General features: G+C 44.6%; 6 protein-coding genes across 6 annotated transcripts; 3 read left to right on the top strand and 3 right to left on the bottom strand.

Moving 5' to 3' along the window:
- Positions 1-15: 15 nt before the first annotated feature.
- Positions 16-3253, bottom strand: LOC135334132 (uncharacterized). Its single transcript, XM_064529198.1, has 11 exons — positions 3029-3253; positions 2696-2974; positions 2537-2642; positions 2380-2480; positions 2123-2284; positions 1717-1810; positions 1583-1661; positions 1042-1528; positions 882-939; positions 393-819; positions 16-326 (listed from the first exon to the last, which is right to left on the bottom strand). The coding sequence occupies exons 1-11, from the start codon at positions 3137-3139 to the stop codon at positions 131-133; spliced, it is 2100 nt and encodes a 699-aa protein (XP_064385268.1). The 5' UTR covers positions 3140-3253; the 3' UTR covers positions 16-130.
- Positions 3254-3344: 91 nt separating this feature from the next.
- LOC135334133 (uncharacterized) lies at positions 3345-6315 on the top strand. Its single transcript, XM_064529199.1, has 10 exons — positions 3345-3851; positions 3905-4010; positions 4065-4165; positions 4248-4409; positions 4562-4655; positions 4711-4789; positions 4835-5279; positions 5341-5398; positions 5456-5882; positions 5997-6315. Exons 1-10 carry the CDS (start codon positions 3486-3488, stop codon positions 6196-6198), a joined length of 2040 nt encoding a protein of 679 aa, XP_064385269.1. The 5' UTR covers positions 3345-3485; the 3' UTR covers positions 6199-6315.
- LOC135334156 (leucine-rich repeat-containing protein 23-like) lies at positions 6253-8129 on the bottom strand. Its single transcript, XM_064529229.1, has 9 exons — positions 8002-8129; positions 7769-7890; positions 7647-7698; positions 7432-7539; positions 7284-7377; positions 6902-7169; positions 6773-6849; positions 6581-6696; positions 6253-6376 (listed from the first exon to the last, which is right to left on the bottom strand). The coding sequence occupies exons 1-9, from the start codon at positions 8065-8067 to the stop codon at positions 6317-6319; spliced, it is 963 nt and encodes a 320-aa protein (XP_064385299.1). The 5' UTR covers positions 8068-8129; the 3' UTR covers positions 6253-6316.
- Positions 8130-10947, top strand: LOC135334145 (GTPase-activating protein skywalker-like). The gene is made up of 8 exons (XM_064529214.1): positions 8130-8497; positions 8569-8882; positions 9227-9349; positions 9406-9505; positions 9716-10049; positions 10264-10336; positions 10405-10583; positions 10685-10947. Exons 1-8 carry the CDS (start codon positions 8143-8145, stop codon positions 10821-10823), a joined length of 1617 nt encoding a protein of 538 aa, XP_064385284.1. The 5' UTR covers positions 8130-8142; the 3' UTR covers positions 10824-10947.
- A 431-nt stretch (positions 10948-11378) lies between these two features.
- On the top strand, positions 11379-17268 carry LOC135334134 (protein polyglycylase TTLL10-like). The gene is made up of 15 exons (XM_064529200.1): positions 11379-11545; positions 12577-12727; positions 12951-13066; positions 13310-13400; positions 13468-13657; positions 13806-14123; positions 14366-14578; positions 14630-14718; positions 15276-15316; positions 15563-15672; positions 15926-16145; positions 16402-16482; positions 16534-16650; positions 16716-16809; positions 17079-17268. The coding sequence occupies exons 1-15, from the start codon at positions 11441-11443 to the stop codon at positions 17165-17167; spliced, it is 2025 nt and encodes a 674-aa protein (XP_064385270.1). The 5' UTR covers positions 11379-11440; the 3' UTR covers positions 17168-17268.
- A 7-nt stretch (positions 17269-17275) lies between these two features.
- LOC135334148 (YLP motif-containing protein 1-like) lies at positions 17276-19736 on the bottom strand. The gene is made up of 7 exons (XM_064529216.1): positions 19575-19736; positions 19234-19490; positions 18899-19110; positions 18525-18814; positions 18145-18473; positions 17777-17902; positions 17276-17599 (listed from the first exon to the last, which is right to left on the bottom strand). The coding sequence occupies exons 1-7, from the start codon at positions 19645-19647 to the stop codon at positions 17516-17518; spliced, it is 1371 nt and encodes a 456-aa protein (XP_064385286.1). The 5' UTR covers positions 19648-19736; the 3' UTR covers positions 17276-17515.
- Positions 19737-19761: the final 25 nt, after the last annotated feature.

Raw genomic sequence — 19761 nt, forward strand, 5'->3', positions numbered from 1 at the left:
TTCTGTTTTTGCAAACAAAATGTAAAATGTTTCATATCATAAAATACATTTAATTCAACAATAAATATGACAACCAAAAAAAATCACATGAGATTATGAGATATTTGAGTATAAATAAAGTTAACAGTGTTCAGTTCTTTGGTCTGTGTAGATACCTCAAGCTGAGGTAGGCAAGACAACGGACGAACAGAGCAATACCAATGAGGACGAGGACATTAGCATAAAACGGTGTATCCACTCCGAGGCCGTCCAGAATGTCCGTCCCTGAGATGGTGGCATTGCCAGTGGAGTTACTACACACTGCATACTCTGACATCTCAGCACAACTGGAATATGAGAAGAGAAAGATAGTTGAACACTTGCAGCATAATTTCTACACAATTTGAACACACCTATATTGCACATGAGGTGGAAAGTTGATCTGGAGACTGCTCCTAAAACTGTACGTAATGAAGGACAAATACTGTGCCCACTGCAGCCAAAATGGTAGAGATTGCACATAGAAACCGCCCAGCAACATACACGACAACACAATCAAAGCCCCATAAACTATGATACGCCTTAGATCCATGATAAGAGCTCCTAGGAACAAGCCCAGAGATTGACCCACAAAACAGGTGAGGATAAGAGTGAACCAGGTCCCAAAGAACCCATCTGCTCCGCTATTCAAACCGACAATAAAGTAAGTGATGATATGGAAGAGTGATGGGGCGAACAACATGAGAGGCAGTTCACTGACAAGCTTGGCCATGAAGTAAGCTGAGAGGTGGTATGTGCCACTGGCCCGTTCTTTGGTAACCACTGGGTGGTCACTAGGAACTGTAGTGGATGGGGGGGGGTTTAGTAATAAATTATAAGTACGCACTTGATTAGGTACTTACAAGTGAAAGCTGCTCCAAATGTAGAGTTGAAAGACCAGAAGATTATCGTGAAAAATAGCTATAAAATGGAAGTAAAATTCAATACCGGCAAGTCATACCATACATAAACGAAATATTCATCTACATCTATAGTCATACTAAACACAAACAACTAACTCACATATCCATATCCGTCAGATATGCTTCTCTCTATTTTGGGCACTTGAAACCAGACCAGAGCAACGACAACAGCCAAGAGTACAGCTTGCACCACGTTGAGGAATGAGAGGAGATTGTGTCGGGACTCTCTGAATGTGCGTACAATGAGTACAAGGAACTGCCAGTACCATCGAGTGGCCCACTTGCGGTCCTGGGGGATGTGTCTCCCCTCCCCCTCGTTACTGTGGGTGGATACAGTCTCACTACTGTTTTCTGATGAACCTAATCCACTGTCTGGGAGAGCTAAGTGATTTACTGTGCTCTTGGATGAAATAACAGCAACGTCAGGGTTCAAAGGGTCATCGACAGACACTGTAGGTGGGCGTGACAATCGAGGGCTTGATGCATACTCTTCAATTTTAACATCAACTTCAGCTTGCATCTCTACATCATCAATTGCTGGTGGGAGGGGCTGGGGGGAACGACTGAAGAGCTTCTGCCACCACTTCCTGTGAGAGAATAAATACAAATACAATATTATTAGAGCAGTTGGATGTGCTCACTTGATGACTGGCCTCTCCTCTTGTTTAGGGTCCTCTCCAATGAGCACCTTGCGACTGCTGTCCACACTCACCAACTCAACTGCATGGGAAATAACAATCATAAGCAATTGTCCAATGAGATGGGATATACTCACGAAGATAGTCAGCAGGGTTGTAATGCATGGTACACCTCAGTCCTACACTGGCTACATAGTCCATGGCTTCTGAGGCTGCTCCAAAATAGGCAACCTAATATATTGTGTGTGGGGGTAAACAATGTACAGGAAGTATCAAGGTATCAATGGTGAGGCTACATGCCTGTATCCTGGGGCTATTTGCAAGCTGTATACATGCTACCAAGAGTTCATGAACTCTTGATGTTACAGGATGCAATTTTGGCTAAAAACAAAACTAGAGGACATAATATTACTTTCACTGAATGGTGCAATGCCCCACAAAACCACAATATTAATTTTAGCCTATAATGATTACAAATGAATGGTGCAATGCCCCACAAAACCACAAATAAGTTTTCCAACACAATGTGATATGGTGCAATACCTTTCCCTTGGCCATGAGGAGTAGTCCATCAAACATGTGGAACAGTTGTGAGGAGGGTTGATGGATGGAGGTGATGACAGTCTTGTTGTCCTCCCTTGCCACACTGACTAGGATCTCCAACAGACTCAGAGCACTGCTGCTGTCTAGACCTGACGTGGGCTCCTGCATGGGGAAACAAGGATGTTTACACAATACACGAATTGCTCTATGCATAAATACATTCTTTCCTAGTAGTGCAAAATCTCCTAATAACTTACATCCAGTAGCAGTAGGTGTGGGTCAGTGAGCAGCTCACAGCCAATGTTGGTTCTTTTCTTCTCTCCTCCTGACAAACCCCTCGCCAGTGGATTGCCAATAACTGCACACAATGTTAAAAATTGTACCATTATAATTATAGTTGACAATATTCCTTACTTGTGCTAGCACAGTCCTCCAGATGAAGTGTTTTGATGATCTCCTCCACTTTGTTGAGTTTCTCTCTGAAACTGTACTCTCGTGGTAGTCTCAGCAACGCAGAATACTGCACACACACAAGTTCATTATAGGGCACAACACTATAGTACACATACTCACGGTGATGGTTTCTCTGAGGGTGAGGTTAGGGAAAAATATGTCAGCCTGGAGTACATAGCTGGTCTTCCTTCTGTTCTTCTTGGTGAGCTTTCGTCCATTGAGTGTCATCAAGCCAGAGCTCTTCTTGACCTGACCAGCCAGAGTGTTGAGCAATGTCGTCTTGCCAGAACCAGAGGGCCCGAGAATGGCCAGCACAGCTCCTGGTCGGGCATGACCTGACACACTCCACAGTATTCTTTTGGTAGCCACATCCACACAGATGTCCTTGAACACTAGGCCCTGTAGATAGGAGGTCACACACACGTACACATACACACACACAGATTGACCAACCTCTGATTTATTCTCTGGTAGGCTCTCAGGCTCCTCTTTGTGACCAAACAATAGTTTAATAGCAGAGGATCTCCTCCTAGTCCTCTCGCCATGGTGGCTGTTATCTCCCATCAGTGGCACAGACTCTTGATCTTAGGATAGCAGTACGAATAGTCACCTTTTGATAATCACTCATTAATTTTCTTTTTATAATCTGTAATAAACAAAGGAAAACCCCTAACATTTTTGCACCATTTCCTTGAAACATGTGATTACACACAGCAGAATTCAGACTGGCTCCACCTACTAAAGATGTGGTTTTTCATCCAAGAATGGGCGTGTCTCAATGCATGACAATTGCACCATCCACCTGCAAGTCACCAATCAATTCATCTCTGCATCTCTGCTGCATGCTCTATATAGCAGCTAGCTAGCTACCGGTAGTTTAGAATATAACAACTCACAATCACAATAAATTATGGGAGATCAGAGCCACCCAAAGTCCACAGAAGTATCATCTGCTCAGAAGGTGTCCCCTAGCCCTGTAGTTGACACCTCTGCACAGGGCGTAGTGTTCAAGGACATTTGTGTGGATGTGGCCACCAAGAGAATACTGTGGAGTGTGTCAGGTCATGCCCGACCAGGAGCTGTGCTGGCCATTCTTGGGCCGTCTGGTTCTGGCAAGACGACATTGCTCAACACTCTGGCTGGTCAGGTCAAGAAGAGCTCTGGCTTGATATCACTCAATGGACGAAATCTCACCAAAAAGAACAGAAGGAAGACCAGCTATGTACTCCAGTCTGACGTATTTTTCCCTAACCTCACCCTCAGAGAAACCATCACCGTGAGTATGTGTACTATAGTGCTGTGCCCTATAATGAACTTGTGTGTGTGCAGTATTCTGCGTTGCTGAGACTACCACGAGAGTACAGCTTCAGAGAGAAACTCAACAAAGTGGAGGAGATCATCAAAACACTTCATCTGGAGGACTGTGCTAGCACAAGTAAGAAATATTGTCAACTATATTTATAATAGTACAATCTAATGTTGTGTGCAGTTATTGGCAATCCACTGGCGAGGGGTTTGTCAGGAGGAGAGAAGAAGAGAACCAACATTGGCTGTGAGCTGCTCACTGACCCACACCTACTGCTACTGGATGTAAGTTATTAGGAGATTGTGTACTGTAGAATATTATGTAGTATTTCGTGTATTGTGTAAACATCCTTTTTTCCTCATGCAGGAGCCCACGTCAGGTCTAGACAGCAGCAGTGCTCTGAGTCTGTTGGAGACCCTAGTGAGTGTGGCAAGGGAGGACAACAAGACTGTCATCACCTCCATCCATCAACCTTCCTCACAACTGTTCCACATGTTTGATGGAATACTCATCATGGCCAAGGGAAAGGTATTGCACCATATCACATTGTGTTGGAAAACTTATTTGTGGTTTTATGGGGCATTGCACCATTCATTTGTAATCATTATAGGCTAAAATTAATATTGTGGTTTTGTGGGGCATTGCACCATTCCTTCGCAATACAAAATTTTAAATTACAGGTCGCCTATTTTGGAGCAGCCTCAGAAGCCATGGACTATGTAGCCAGTGTAGGACTGAGGTGTACCATGCATTACAACCCTGCTGACTATCTTCGTGAGTATATCCCATCTCATTGAACAATTGCTTATGATTGTTATTTCCCATGCAGTTGAGTTGGTGAGTGTGGACAGTAGTCGCAAGGTGCTCATTGGAGAGGACCCTAAACAAGAGGAGAGGCCAGTCATCAAGTGAGCACATCCAACTGCTCTGTATTTGTATTTATTCTCTCACAGGAAGTGGTGGCAGAAGCTGTTCAGTCGCTCCCCCCAGCCTCTCCCACCAGCAATTGATGAACTTGTACCTATTGAAGACTATACATCAAGTCCTCAACTACCACGCTCACCCACAGTGTCTGCCATTAACCCTCTGAGTCTGGAGAAAGTTGATAATCCCTCAAGCCCTCCAGACAACACCTCGGGTCCCCCGGACAACAGTAGTGAGACTGTATCCACCCACAGTAACGAGGGGGAGGGGAGACACATCCCCCAGGACCGCAAGTGGGCCACTCGATGGTACTGGCAGTTCCTGGTACTCCTTGTACGCACATTCAGAGAGTCACGACACAACACTCTGTCATTCCTCAACTTCACACAGTCTGTGTTCCTGGCCATCGCTTGTGCACTCGTATGGTTTCAAGTGCCCAAAGCAGAGGAGAGCATCGCTGATGCCTACGCTTTTGTAAGCTGAGTTACTAGCCAAGAGTCAGCGTATTATGATTGTGTTGTGCTTCTACAAACAGCTTTTCTTCTCAATTACCTTTTGGGGATTCAATGCTACTTTTTCAGTCGCTTTCGAATGTAAGTGAATAAGTTTGTGGCTCCACTAGTGTATCACCCTCTCCCCCTCCACTACAGTTCCCAGTGACCACCCAGTGGTTACCAAAGAACGTTCCAGTGGCACATACCACCTATCAGCTTACTTCATGGCCAAGCTTGTCAGTGAGCTGCCTCTGCTGTTTCTACATCCAACACTCTTTCATTTCATCTGTCACTTTATTATCGGGCTTAACAATACAGCATATGGATTCTTTGGAATGTGGCTGACCTACATTGTAACATCTCTGGTGGGACAATCCATTGGTCTGTTTTTATCAGCCTCTTTTTTGAACCTAAAGAACATTATACTCTATGGATCTGTGTTGATGCTGACCTTTATGCTCGTGGGAGGTTTTTTTGCCGAAAATCTACCGTTTTGGCTGCAATGGAGTAAATATACTTCCTTCATCACATATAGTTACAGAGCTTGTCTCCAGTTCAGCTTCCCACCCGATGTTCAATACAGGTAGAGAGTGGTGTGTGTGTGTGTGTGTTTAGTGTGATGTGTGTGTGTTTAGTGGTGTGGGTGTGTTTAGTGATGTGTGTGTGTGTGCTTAGTGATGTTTTTATATTCATACAGTTGTGCTGAGATGTCAGAGTATGCAGTGTGTAGTAACTCCACTGGCACTGGGAATGCCACCATCTCAGGGACGGACATTCTGGACGGCCTCGGAGTGGATACACCACTATATGCTAATATCCTCATCCTCATTGGTATTGCTCTCTTCACACGTTATCTTGCCTACCTCAGCTTGAGGTATCTACACAGACCCAAGAACTGAACTATAATTATAATGTACGTGTCTTATAATAATTGGTATTGTAACCAAATTCCATTCATTTTATAATATTTTTGACACAATAATTATTCAAATGGGTTAATAAAACATGGTAAACAAGTTAAGTGTGTTCAACTGTCTCGTTTTCTGGGGCTTCTTCTTCTGCTCGTTGTTTTGACAACTACAGAAAGTAAAAAAATGATATCAAAGCAAAGCACAGTGATAATCCAAAGAGGTAGCTATATAGTTATACTGTTACAACGGAAGGCCATGTTTATTTAGTTCTTGTGACACTACAAAACAGCTATGCATCTCCTAGGATATAAAATTGGAAGCTCCCAACAGAAGTTATAAGCACTCTATATACTTATTATACCAGACAGACCTCCTCAGCATCAGCTCTCTCGTCCTCGGTGTACTCATCTTTGTCCAGTCTCTCAAGTCCTCTCAAGAGAATCAGTACCTCCACTCGGTATTCATCCAGCTCACACAGTGGGCATTCTGGAGTGTGTGTGTGAGGGGGGGAGTGTGTGTGTGGTGTGTGTGAGGGTGTGGGGGTGTGTGAGGGGAGGTTCACCTGCTAAAACCAGCCCTCTAAGGAATGGTAGACACTGAAGTTTAGTGAGCTCTGACAATACTTCCACTGCATTACCTCTACAGCAATAATACAATACAATAGCATACACACAGTCTACAGAATCAGTACCTCAGATTTAAGTATTGCAATCCTTCCATGCTTGGTGCAAACCCATCGAGAGTGGTGATCTGGTTCTCCCGTACATGCAGTGTGGTGAGCTGCCTCAGTCCTTCAAGACCCTCTAGTTTAGTGAGAGTGTTGGAGGCAAGGTAGAGCTTCTGGAGTGAGGGCAGGTGAATGCCAATGGTGGACGTGAGCTTGTTCCCGTGGAGGTCCAGGGAAGTGAGACAAGGGAGCTGTGTTTCAGTGAGTCCTGATAACTCAGTGATCTGGTTAGCTTGGAGGGGGTGGGGTGGTGAGTGTGTGTGGTTAGTGTATGGAGTGTGTGGAGTGTGTGGAGGGGGCGGGGTGGTTAGTGTGTGTGTGTGTGTGGAGTGTGTGGAGTGCTTACAGGATAGATTGAGTCTGTCCAACATTGGTTGGGAAAGGCCTTCTGTAGTGGTCAGCTTGTTCTGGGCAAAACTGGCCACTTGCAAGTATTGTAGCTGTATAAATATATAGGTCAATATTTGTGTAATGTTAGCTATGCTGGTATATACCTCTTTCAGATTAATAGTTGCTAGTCTGTTGTTGTCAGCATGTAGTGTGAGCAGTTGAGGGAGCTCTCCCAGTGGACTAATGTCTTCAAGGTAGTTGCCAGACACATCCTACGCACAGGCAGAGAGGGTATTGGGGTATTGGGTATTGGATTGGTATGGGGTATGGGGTATTGGATTGGTATGGGGTATGGGGTATTGGGTATGGATACACTCACCACATAGCGAACATGTACAAAGGACTGGATGGCTGCTATATCAGTCAATTTCCTGTGAAAGAATAATTATAACAAATAATGATGATACCTAAAACTGACTACGCTATGCGATAGCTAGCTACCTGTTTTTGAGGTCCAGTCGGACGTAAGCATGACTGAGTCCATTGCCAGTCCTACTGAGCAGTGAGAGACACTCACCAGCCAACTCCTTGGTTAGCTCTTGCTCCACAACCTCTACCTCACCCTGTATGGGGAATTATTGTAAAATTAATTTGCAAATAATTGCAAGCAGCAGAACGCATGATAATCATAAGCACACACACAGGACACACAGTCACACACAGTGTGTACCTACCTCCCCCTCTTCCGGATCCCCCTCTGATAACTCTTCATCAAAGTCCCTGAACTCCTCTTCAGACATCTTTACATCAAAGGTTGCTATAACAACAAGAAAATTCTGCCTCGAAAGTAGTGCAGCTAAAAACGATCTTAACCCATGCACCGCATACAGCTAGTGCTAGTGAGTGTACGTACTTCGGCAATGGCTGAAGTCCACCATCTCCGCGAGTGTTTCTCTCCTCTGGTGGACACCAAGAACGCGGCGCTACCCGGATTCACTGAGAGGCAAGACTACAAAGAGGCCAGGAAGATAGCGCAGATCACACTATTCTCAAAGACACCTCTAACACCGTCCAACTGGAGGAGGGCAGCCCTGAACAGAGACCAGTTGAAGCAGCACGTTCGTTATGGAGTAGAGCCTGAGATGAGGAAGGAGATGTGGCTGGGAGTGATTGGAGTTGTTGATACAGACTCTGTACTATTTGCCAAAGCATTCGGAGAACCTGTCGACGGTAAGACAAAAATAATAATTTTTTACAAACACTGTTATTAAAATTGCCGTCTGTACATACGTCCATCACAGATATGGAGGTTGAAAACCGCTCATTTGGTGTGCCCTTTGACCTTGATCTCCTCCCGTTATATCACATGAAGAAGCCCTCTTTTTCTCCGGCCATTGAGAGAGTTTTATCAGCCCTCTACTATTCTCGACACGGTACTATCAACCTTTGTCCTCTGGTGCCCGTCCTGGCCACGATTATGCTCCACTTTATTGACGAATGGGAAGTGTTTGCGATGCTCACTCACCTCATGTCTCGGACAGCATGGTTGGATCAGGGACAGTCCCAGCTAGCCGCCTCCGTCTCCACACTACATCACCTACTACTCACACACGCTGTGAGTTGCAAGCAGTGTGCATAATACCGTACTACCCTAACAGCGGGTAATGTGTGTGGAGTAAAATTCGTTTACGGTGATTTTCGTGAATAAAAGTTCGTTTGACTTCATTGCCTGCACTGCATTGCATGCGTCGGTTAAAAACCACGCCTAGGTTTTTGTGGATGTCAGCTTACCCATGAAAATAACGAATGTTTATCCCACGAAAATTACCTGCTTTACTGTAGTCTGTTTTGGTGTACAGTCAACTGTGTGGTAGTAACGTTATGCTTTGTTCAACCTTAATTTGTCCATATAAGAGCGTTGTTGATAATTGTATGTTTTGGCACCATCCTATCCCACAGAAGCACTCCCTGGTGGTGTTGGAGCGCCTGAAGCCACCCTCCATGAGTCAAGACACCTTCCTAAGAAAATTACTCAAACACTGGTACCTCTGGCCATTCTACAAGCAACCATTCTGGGTCACTGTGAGTCAGTCATAATTATTAATGTGTGCTCATGTACTTGTTTCTCGATTTGCCAGGTTCGTGTGGTGGATATGTACATTGTAGAGGGCCCTAAGATCTTCTACCGCCTTGCCATATCAGCAATCAAGCTCTACACCAGTCTTGCACAATCAGCAGGTACGAGTTCTCCTAGCTCTAATACCTTAAGGTGACATATTTTCACATGTACATGTAGCTATAAGTTTAGCTCAGTAAATTAATGACGTTTGTAATTGGGAGAGATTCGTTGCATTTTCCAATGCGGGTACACATAAATTTTGTGCGATTTTACAGAAATAGCAGAAATTAATGACCCGCCAAAGGTAATGATTATATTATCCTCCACAGCTGGTTCTGATGTGGAGACTTGTGTGCAGGAGCTTCTCTGTCAACTCTCGATTGCCCAGAAAGCTCAGTGGTTCCATGATGCAATGACTATTCAACGCTTGCCATGGACCCCCATTCTCACTCGCTGGGTACGCTCACAAGGGCTCACAACCACTGATGGACCTGACGATTCTTTATCACCCCCTCCTATATATAGACGACATGTGACCCCTGACCTCTCCAGCGAGATACTGACAACCAGTGAGCTATGGACACAGGTGTGGGAGTGGCTTCCTGACTGGGTGACGAGTGAGAACCCAGTGTGTATGTTCAGAGCATCAAGAGATGGTTACAAGTAAGTAATGTGTGTCTGTATTACACTCACCCTCCACACACACACACACACACACACACACACACTCACCCTCCACACACACACACACACACACACACACACACACACTCACCCTCCACACACACACACACACACACACACACTCACCCTCCACACACACACACACACACACACACACACACACACACACACACACACACACACACACACACAGCCTGCATACACTCTATCGTAAATGTGAGGACTTGCCAACAATTCTACTCGTTATACGCACCACCAAAGATCAGGTATTAGCATGCCACAGCTATGCTGGTGATCTAAGTGTGTGCCTGTTTGAACAGTGTAATTTCTGCAGTTGTTTGGCTCCTTTATTTCGACTGAGTTGAGGGAAAGGCATGGAACCCAGTTCTTTGGTAATGGTGAGACCTACCTGTTCTCGTTAACCCCGGCCCCCGTGGTGTATCGGTGGACAGGGGAGACTGACCTCATCCTACGAGGGAATGACCAAGAGTTCCTCGTTGGATCAGGAGGAGGGTAAGAGTATCTTTTATCTTTACCCACTATTCCCAATTGTCTCTCCATTTCTTTCTGTGTACTAGGAGCATTATTATTTTTATTGATTTTGTGGTTTGCAGGTTCTTTGGTCTGTGGGTTGATGCAGAGCTCAATGTTGGCGAGAGTAGGACGTGTTTGGCCTTTAAGAATCAGCCCCTCACTGGAACTAATGACACTCAGTTTGCATGTGCAGCAGTCGAGGTCTATGACTGCTCCTAGCTTGCTGCACTATAATTATGTGTGTGTGTGTGTTCTTTTATTGTTTCCATGCTCTTTTACTAATGTTTTTTTACGAATAACAAATGGAACTGACAAAAAACATTGAACATTCAAAATGACAAAATGGTACACAACACCGGTATTAGTTACTAAATACGTACTAAACGTTTTTTAAACATTTCTACTCCCAAGTGGCATTCTAGAATCATCCGTATTATCATAGTCCAATACTTTCTTGATTGTGTTGAGCTTCTTGTCCTTCTTATTTTCCTCCAGCTGTAGTGGTGTTCGATCGATCTGCTCTGATGGTGATCGAGGATCCTCTGGTACAGCAGACTCTCTCATTGGAGTTCGCTGGATGGCATTGGAGGGAGATCTTGGATCAAAAGCCGTCTGCTTGTTGCTTGAAACTGTAGGAGTCGTCTGCACGCTACTTTGTGTTCCTCCCATCGTGAATTATACACAGAACTTCTCTTTTTTGTGAGTTTGAAAGCTGCTCTCTTTCAAGGATTTGTAGACTCAGCACAATTTAAACTGACCAGATCCACCCCCTTTTTACTATAGCAACCCCTACAAAGTGGGCGTGTGAGGTGCTCCACAAGTAAGCAAGCAAGCACATGGCGACTACTACCTTTGATGTCTCTGCCACGGCCCAGGGGAGCAACAAGGAGGAGGCAGTGAGTCTACAGGGTGCCTTCCAACAGTACAGGAACAAGAGACAGGTGAGCTTTACAGTAGATCTGCCACACACTACACACAGTGAGAGAACCTTACTGGAAAACTTAGACCTTTTTAATATGCAATACCTCACTATCAAAAACTCAAGTTATGACGAGTTAGAAATATTACAGGCCAAATTCCTACGATTTGATTCCGCCATGGCTTTTCTTCAATCTCTAGGTTATCACTGATTTAAACACACCATTAGATAGACATTACAAAGAGCTATAAAATGCATTTATAATTGCGCTGGTACTCTATCGAAACTCAAGTTATGACGACTCAAAGTTAGTCTTAAAACAGGCCAAATTACTACAATTCGGTTCCACAACGGCTTTTCTCAGAGAACATAACTTTTTCTATTTCTAGGTTATCACTGATTTAATCACACCATTAGATAGACATTATAAAGGGCTACAAAATGCATTTATAATTGCGCTGGTACTCTATCGAAACTCAAGTTATGACGACTCAAAGTTAGTCTTAAAACAGGCCAAATTCCTACAATTTGGTTAGGCCAAGCATGGGTTTTCTCGGAATACAGCCACGTACAATAGTTGAACATCTTTCAACAGCCATAACTTTAATACCGTTGATCCAATGTCCAAAATTTTGTGATTTTCTGAAAGCTTGGAAAAATACCTTTCAAATGGTGTGTTTCAATCAAAAATTTCGTCCCAGCCCTAATTTGTGATTTTTCGGCTTCGGACCATGGGCTATAATCTATGGTACGGCTAAATTGGCAAATACTTTTATCTCCCAAATATGAACTTTGATGATACCATCTAAAAGGCATTTTTCTAAGCTTTTGGAAAATCCTAAAATGTTGACTTTGGACCCCACAGAATTCAAGTTATGGCAGCTGAAAGAGATTCAACGGAGAGGGTGGGGGTGTAGTTGAACATGATGATCCAATGTCAAACATGTTATGATTTTCTGAAAGCTTAGAAGAGATCTTTCAAATGATGTGGTCCAATCCAAATTTTCTCGGGGCCATAATTTGTCATTTAGTAGATAACTTTGTGTCTTGCAGGATGAGTTGCGTGAGCGTCAACGCCAGGAGCAGCTGTCAATGGACTCTAGAGCAGACCCTGAGCGTATGACTGCACTGAGGAGCAAGTTCCTTGAGAGAGCCAAGTCATACATGGGCATACCATACGCCAAGCGATACCACACTCCAGACTGTAAGTGTGGGTGTATGCACTGTAGTCATGTGACCTATGAACCCCCCACATAGCCCCCACATATTGGTGTGTGTACTGTAGTCATGTGACCTATGTACCCCCCACATAGCCCCCACACATTGGTGTGTGTACTGTAGTCATGTGACATATGACCCCCCACATAGCCCCCACACATTGGTGCATGTGTGTACTGTAGTCATGTGACTCATGACCCCCCACATAGCGCCCACGCATAATGCGCCACTGTTCCTGGACTGCTGTGGACTAGTGAGGCAAGTATTGCTCGACCTTAAGGAAGAGTTTGGATTTACCATAGGGCGATGGAACCAGGCCTACATGGTGAGACATACATAATTATATCTCGAGGGTCGTTGCCTAAATCCGTTAGATTTAACATCATAACTACAAATTAGTGATTGTCCCAACATACGCAGATGAGTGGGAGGGGGGGCCAGGCATAGATCATCATTATCATTCAAGTGCTTCTCAAACTTATAATTGCGCGTGTAAGGAATTGTTTTCCTCTACTTTTATAATTCTATTCTTTATAAATCATTCATCAATAATCCATCTGTTCTATAGTTTGACACTCTCCCTATAAACCTGTCGGGACCGGAAGAGATGAAACCAGGAGACCTAGTGTTTGTGTCTGGAGTTTACTGCAAGGAGAGAGGTACTTTATACATGATTGTACATGTACATGCACAAGTTTAAAAACCACTCTGTCTGTGTGTGTACAGCCAAGCAGCAGCGTCACAATATGGTGCATGTGGAGATATGGCTGGGGGAGGGGCACACGTGTTTAGGTGCTCGCTGGCAGAAACGCTTTGTGGAGGTTCATGACTCATATCAGTTTGTGTCCAAATCGTACCACTCCATGACCTACCATTTCAAGTCTATAGACACTTGGCTCAAGGGGATCTGTGAAAGGTAGCTAAACTCTGTGTGTGTGTGTGTGTGTGTGTGTGTGTGTGTGTGTGTGTGTGTGTGTGTGTGTGTGTATGTGTGTGTGTGTGTATGTGTGTGTGTGTGTGTGTGTGTGTACTATGTACTCGTGTGTAACTTACTTCCTTTGCAGTATGTGCTCAGAGCATTCGTGGAAGATCAGAAAGTTTGATCCCACCAAGAAGTCGATATTTGCATTGAGCGAGGAGGCGTGTGATAGTTGTGATGATGGTGAGGAGTGTGACAGTGGTGAGCCTTGTGAGGACGATACGGACTCACTGGAGGAGGGTGGGCCTGTAGCTGCCAATACAACTAGCCAAGACCCCCAAATTACCACTCATATTAAGAAAGCAAAGAAAGTCAATCCCTCCCGAGCTATGGTGTCCACTACTCCATCAGCTGCTGGGCTGGCCAGGACATTCCTCACTTGTGGAGGGAATGCATCATCACTGTAAGTAACGGGCTAGCCTCGTTCCCAGCCCGACTTTTCTCTAAAATTGAACACTAGGTCGAAAAGAGTATTTTTCCCCTTCCAATCTATTTACAACAACAAAAAATTGGCCTGGGACCGAGGCTAGTAACAGGCTGTACTCCCCCTTGTATTCTATCTGTTCAGTAATAGGCTGTACTCCCCCCTTGTAAGTTATGATTGCCTACTGTATAGTCCTCTCATGCCCCCCCCTGTGTGTGTAGGGTTGAGAGTGCTCTGACTGACAGGGGGTGGGTACGCTGTGAGGATAAGACCTCCACAACCTTCACTCTCAAGTGGACAGAGCTCAAAGGTCATATCGACTACAAACTCTTCAAAGAAGGGGAACAGGTTGTCAACCATTTCCCTAACATTGGCGTCCTCACTACCAAGATTGGTCTACTCGAGAGCCTAAGATCGTACTGCAAGATACACAGGTACAGAGTCTGAATTTTGTGTGGTATTGACCTTTGCCCCCTGGCCTGTAGACCCCCCATTAGGCTGGACCTGTTCTTCCCCCTCACCTATCGACTGGATGTAAAGACAGAGCTGGAGGAGTTCCTCAGCTGCTTCACTGGTGAGTCCCTTCATGTATGTCAGCACGTAATCGTTAGGACATTGAATATTGTACTGGAGTGTCCTGGTTGTCCTGATTTTTGTTGATCCAATGTCAAAAATTTTGTGATTTTCTGAAAGCTTAGAAAAATACCTTTCAAATGGTGTGTTTCAATCCAAAATTTCGTCCGGGCCCTAATTTGTCATTTTCGGCCTCGGACTATGGGCTATAATCCATGGTACGGCTAAATTGGCAAGTATTTTTATCTCTCAAATATGAACTTTGATGGTACCATTTAAAAGATATTTTTCTAAGCTTTCAGAAAATCCTAAAATATTTGACACTGGATCCATAGAATTTAAGTTATGGCAGCTGAAAGAGATTCAACAGAGGGGGTGGGGGTGTACGTAGTTGAACATCTTTCAACAGCCATAACTTGAGTAAAGTTGATCCTATGTCAAAAATGTTTGAAAGCTTACAAAAATACCTTCATCTGAAAGGCCTCTCTCTAAGCTTTCAGAAAAAATCATTAAATTAATGTGATTGGACCAACGAAAATTGTTGAAATTATTATACAGAAGGAGAGCTGTGGATCTGTAAGCCCACTGGAGCTAACCAGGTACCTACTGTTGTACACACTCCAACTGACTTTTTTTCAGCAGCCAAACTTTATATGTGCTTAAGCCTTTGAACACTAGAGAATCCCACATGACTTGATGTTAGAGAATCCCACATGACTTGATGTTAGAGAATCCCACATGACTTGATGTTAGAGAATCCCACATGGCTTTATGTTAGAGAATCCCACAAGACTTGATGTGTTTTTGCAGTGTACGTACGTGTGCTATAATCAGTGTCCTTCCAGGGTAAGGGTATCTTCCTGGTCCGCCAGCTATCAGAGGTGATGGAGAAGCTCGAGTGGGACAAGACACACTGCAAACCAACGGCCAGACCCACCCCGAGGATAGTTCAAAGGTCAGCTCCTCATAGCCGCCACCCACTAGCTATCAGCTGACATACTAGGTAATCCATCTACAGTTATATTCAGTGGAACCATTCTCTATAACAGACACCTATTGGGGAGTATAGTTTTGGCCTTTATACAAAAGTGGCCTTTGTGAAGGGGTTGTTTTGTATACAATACTGATCATTTGGGACCTGGCCTTTATATCAGAAGTAGCCATTAAGAGTCTCCATCCATCTAGCCAGTTCCCATCTCTCAATGCAGGTATATCTCCAATCCTCTGTTGTTGGATGGGCGCAAGTTTGACATCCGTGTGTACATGCTTCTGCTGGGAGCTCGACCCTTCGTGGTGCTCTACAGAGAAGGCTACGTGAGGTTATGTTGTGAGCCCTACCAGCTGAGCTCTGAGAGTCTCTCAGTCCACCTTACTAACCAATACCAGCAGAAGAAGCTCCCTATGTATGCAGAGGTCAAGGAGGACACTGTAAGTGCGCTATTACCGTATAGCAGGTATATTTTGAGAGTATAAACTTTCGCGGAATAAAGTTTGCGGAAAAGCAACCTTTTGCAGCATGCGTGCATGTAATATTAAATTCGTGGCTATAAAATAATGTTCGCAGTACATGCTTGATTAGCAAAAACTGCGAACATTTTATACCCTCGAAATATACCCGCTATACGGTTACTGTATTGTGTGAATATTATTTACTGACTTTGTGTGTGACTTTTAACTTTATTAGGTGTGGGATTTCGACAAGTTTCAGGACACTCTAAGCACTGAGCATGACCTGCCCGCTGATTGGGTGCAAAGTACACTCAAGGTATGTGTGTATGGTGGTTTGTTTAGTGGATGTATTACAGTTCTTATGCAGCGACGGATGATATCCATCATGACCACTTGCTATCACAGTGTGAAGCACAAGCTGAGTCCCACCAATGGACACTTTGATCTCCTCGGGTTCGACTTTATGCTAGACACAGAACTCAACGTAAGGCACACACACCATACACACCACACACACCACACACACCACACACACACCGTGTACAACAGGTATGGCTGATTGAGATCAATGTGAACCCTGCCCTCCACACTAACTGTGGTACACTGGCCACCCTCTCCCCCAGCGTGGTCTCAGAGACACTAGGTGACACCACACACACACTGCTATTATCACTGACTCCCCCCCCCACACACACACACACTGCTATTATCACTGACTCCCCCCCCCCCACACACACACTGCTATTATCACTGACTCCCCCCCCCACACACACACACACTGCTATTATCACTGACTCCCCCCCACACACACACACTGCTATTATCACTGACTCCCCCTCCCCCACACACACACACACACACACACACCACACCACACCACCCACACCACACCACACACACCCACACACACAGATATTGCTATTGAAGTATTTGACAAGAATCGCAGGGACAAGCCGATGCTGCCTCTGACATCACTCAAACATTTTACACGCATCAACTAAACTGCATAATAATTATGTTGACACGTATATCCCTCAATCCCGGCCCTTCATCATGTTTTTAGCACCATTACATTATTTTATTACATTTTTGGAATTTTGAATGTCAACTTCTTCACGTCACCATAAAAATATTGATACATACAAAAAAAGTCTGTCAATGGATGGGATATATAATATAATATAAACACGTACATATGAATGTAATTTAAATTAAACTAATTACGTCAGGGAAACCAAAAAATAACAAATGAAACATAATTATACTGGTCTATAATTATATAGTTATGACTTGTACAAAATGTGCCTGATAAATTGCTGTAGCTGCTTTAATATAACGAAGTACTCGAGCTAAGAGTTGAGGTCGTTCCTTGAGGGGATGGGTTCAGCCTCCTGTCCCTGCAGCTCCTGTGCAAGTCGTCGAGACTGCTCCTCCTAGTGTGTGTGGTGTGTGTGTGAGGGTGTGTGGTGTGGGTGGTATGTGAGGTGTGGGTGGTGTTGTGTGTGAGGTGTGTGTGTGTGTGTGAGGTGTGTGGTGTGTGTGTGTGTGAGGTGTGGGTGGTGTTGTGTGTGAGGTGGGTGGTGTTGTGTGGTGTGTGAAGTGTGTCTCACCAACTCTCTCTTGTGAGCCAGCTCCTCCTCTAGTCTCTTCTGAATGGCTTCCTGTGCTGAGCTGCTCTGCCCCCCACCACCACCTCCCTGAGCTGTGAGGTCCTCAGTAAGTGGCAACTCATCTCTCTACAACAACAACACAAATGTATCAGTGTGAACACATACACGCACATGTACCATACACAGTCCAATATAAAGACCTCGCTCTAATCTTAGCACCAAACTGAACAGTCTAAATTATGTGTCCTATAATTATATCTTGAATATGGCCACCGCTCTAAATGAAATGCAATCTTATTTTCATAATTTTTGTACCAATTAGAAAGAAAATTCTAATGCCCTTTATTAGACACCACACTGGACCTGACCTGCATCATGAGGGCTAGTTGTGTGTCCATCTCCACCTTCATGCGATGTTCTCTGTCCTCCTCCTCTTGAAGCAACCTGGCCATCTCAGCATCCTCATCAATCTGAGCCTTTGCCCCCATTGAGAGGTCTCTCTGGAGCATGGTGGCTAGCTCTAGGTCTAGTGATACTTTCTGTTGTGCTACAATGGCCACAGGGGGTGGTTGTGCGGTTGCTATGGGAACAATTGCAGGGGGTGGTTGTGTGGTTGCTATGGGAATGATTGCAGGGGGTAGCTGTACAGGGGGGCTTTGTAGCGGAACAGCAGCAACACTCGGAGGAATCTGGGGAGCTATAGAAATTTTGTTTGAGACAAGTTTTATTAATAATAGTTTTTTCTCACCATATTCATATGACGGTTGTGCTGGCTGTGGCTGCGTGTATGCATACTCCCTCCGCTGACCAGGAGGTGGGGGGTAGCTCTGTGGGGGGGGGTAGTATTGCCCCCCTTGTGGAGAAAATCCCTGCTGGTATTGTTGGGATGGTTGAGGATACTGAGAGTAACCTGGGGAGCGGACACTATCTAGTTCAGCTTCTCTGCGATTGAGTTTAGCCTCCCAGGCATTCAGTCGCTGTCTCTGTTCCTCTAACCACCGCTCCAGATCTCTCGCCCTGTTATCCAGCGCCATCTCCCTATATGGTATGTGATAGACAGCCTTTGAAAAATAACTGATTATCTACGATAGACCTTCTAAACACACACAATCATTCTCTTACCTTTCAACCAGTTCAGCCTGCTTTCCCCCTGTGGGTTCGTGGGTAGGGTCAGAGTTCATAAGGTCAAACTCGCGGTGTTTGATATCCTTCTCTCTCATGTGCACGCTGTCCTCACGGAGTTGTACCTCCCTCTCCCTGTTAGCTAGAATAAACTCCTGATCACTACGCTTTTCCTCGAGGCGCTCTTCCCGCCGGCGAAGCTCCTCCTCCCTCTAGTGTGTGTGTATTGGGGAATGATAGATTATTAGTGATAATTCTACAACAAATTTAAGTAATTAGTTACTAATTAGTATAAATTAATAAAATTAATAATTATTAATAAATAACATTCTCACTCGGTTTAATGGTGTGTTGTTCATCCCCACAGGTACTGACTGTGTATGTGCTGGAGCAAAGCCTATCGATTGTGGTGGTACTCCCTTATATCCCTGTACATGGCTAGCATTGTCGCCCCATGACACTTTCCGTGATGTTGGTTGGGAGGTGCTGAGTGGGGAATTGTCTGTGTAGATGTCCTCTTCATCAGTCATGGAGTCTTGGTGTCCACCAGAGGTAGTGTGTTGCCGTGGGCGAGGGACTGGCTGTGTCTTCACTATATTGGTGGAATAAATTATGGCAGTGAGATCTAAAGTCTGATGAAAATGATTGTTTAATTTACAGCTAACTGTCTCCTCACCTTTCAATTGTGTTATTGGGATGCTGTCAGCCGTTGCTCCGCGTTGCCTGGGGGTGGGTCGGGGAGCCTCCATTGGCGAAGAGCTTTTCAATATAGAGCTTTCAGTTTACTTTATATTTGCTGACTGGCACATCTAGTTTTGTGTTTATGCAGGCTTCAGAGGGGAAATCCCCGTACAAGCTGTAAG

This window comes from Halichondria panicea, chromosome 3 (genome assembly GCF_963675165.1).
Source record: "Halichondria panicea chromosome 3, odHalPani1.1, whole genome shotgun sequence".
Classification (NCBI taxonomy): Eukaryota; Metazoa; Porifera; class Demospongiae; order Suberitida; family Halichondriidae; genus Halichondria; species Halichondria panicea.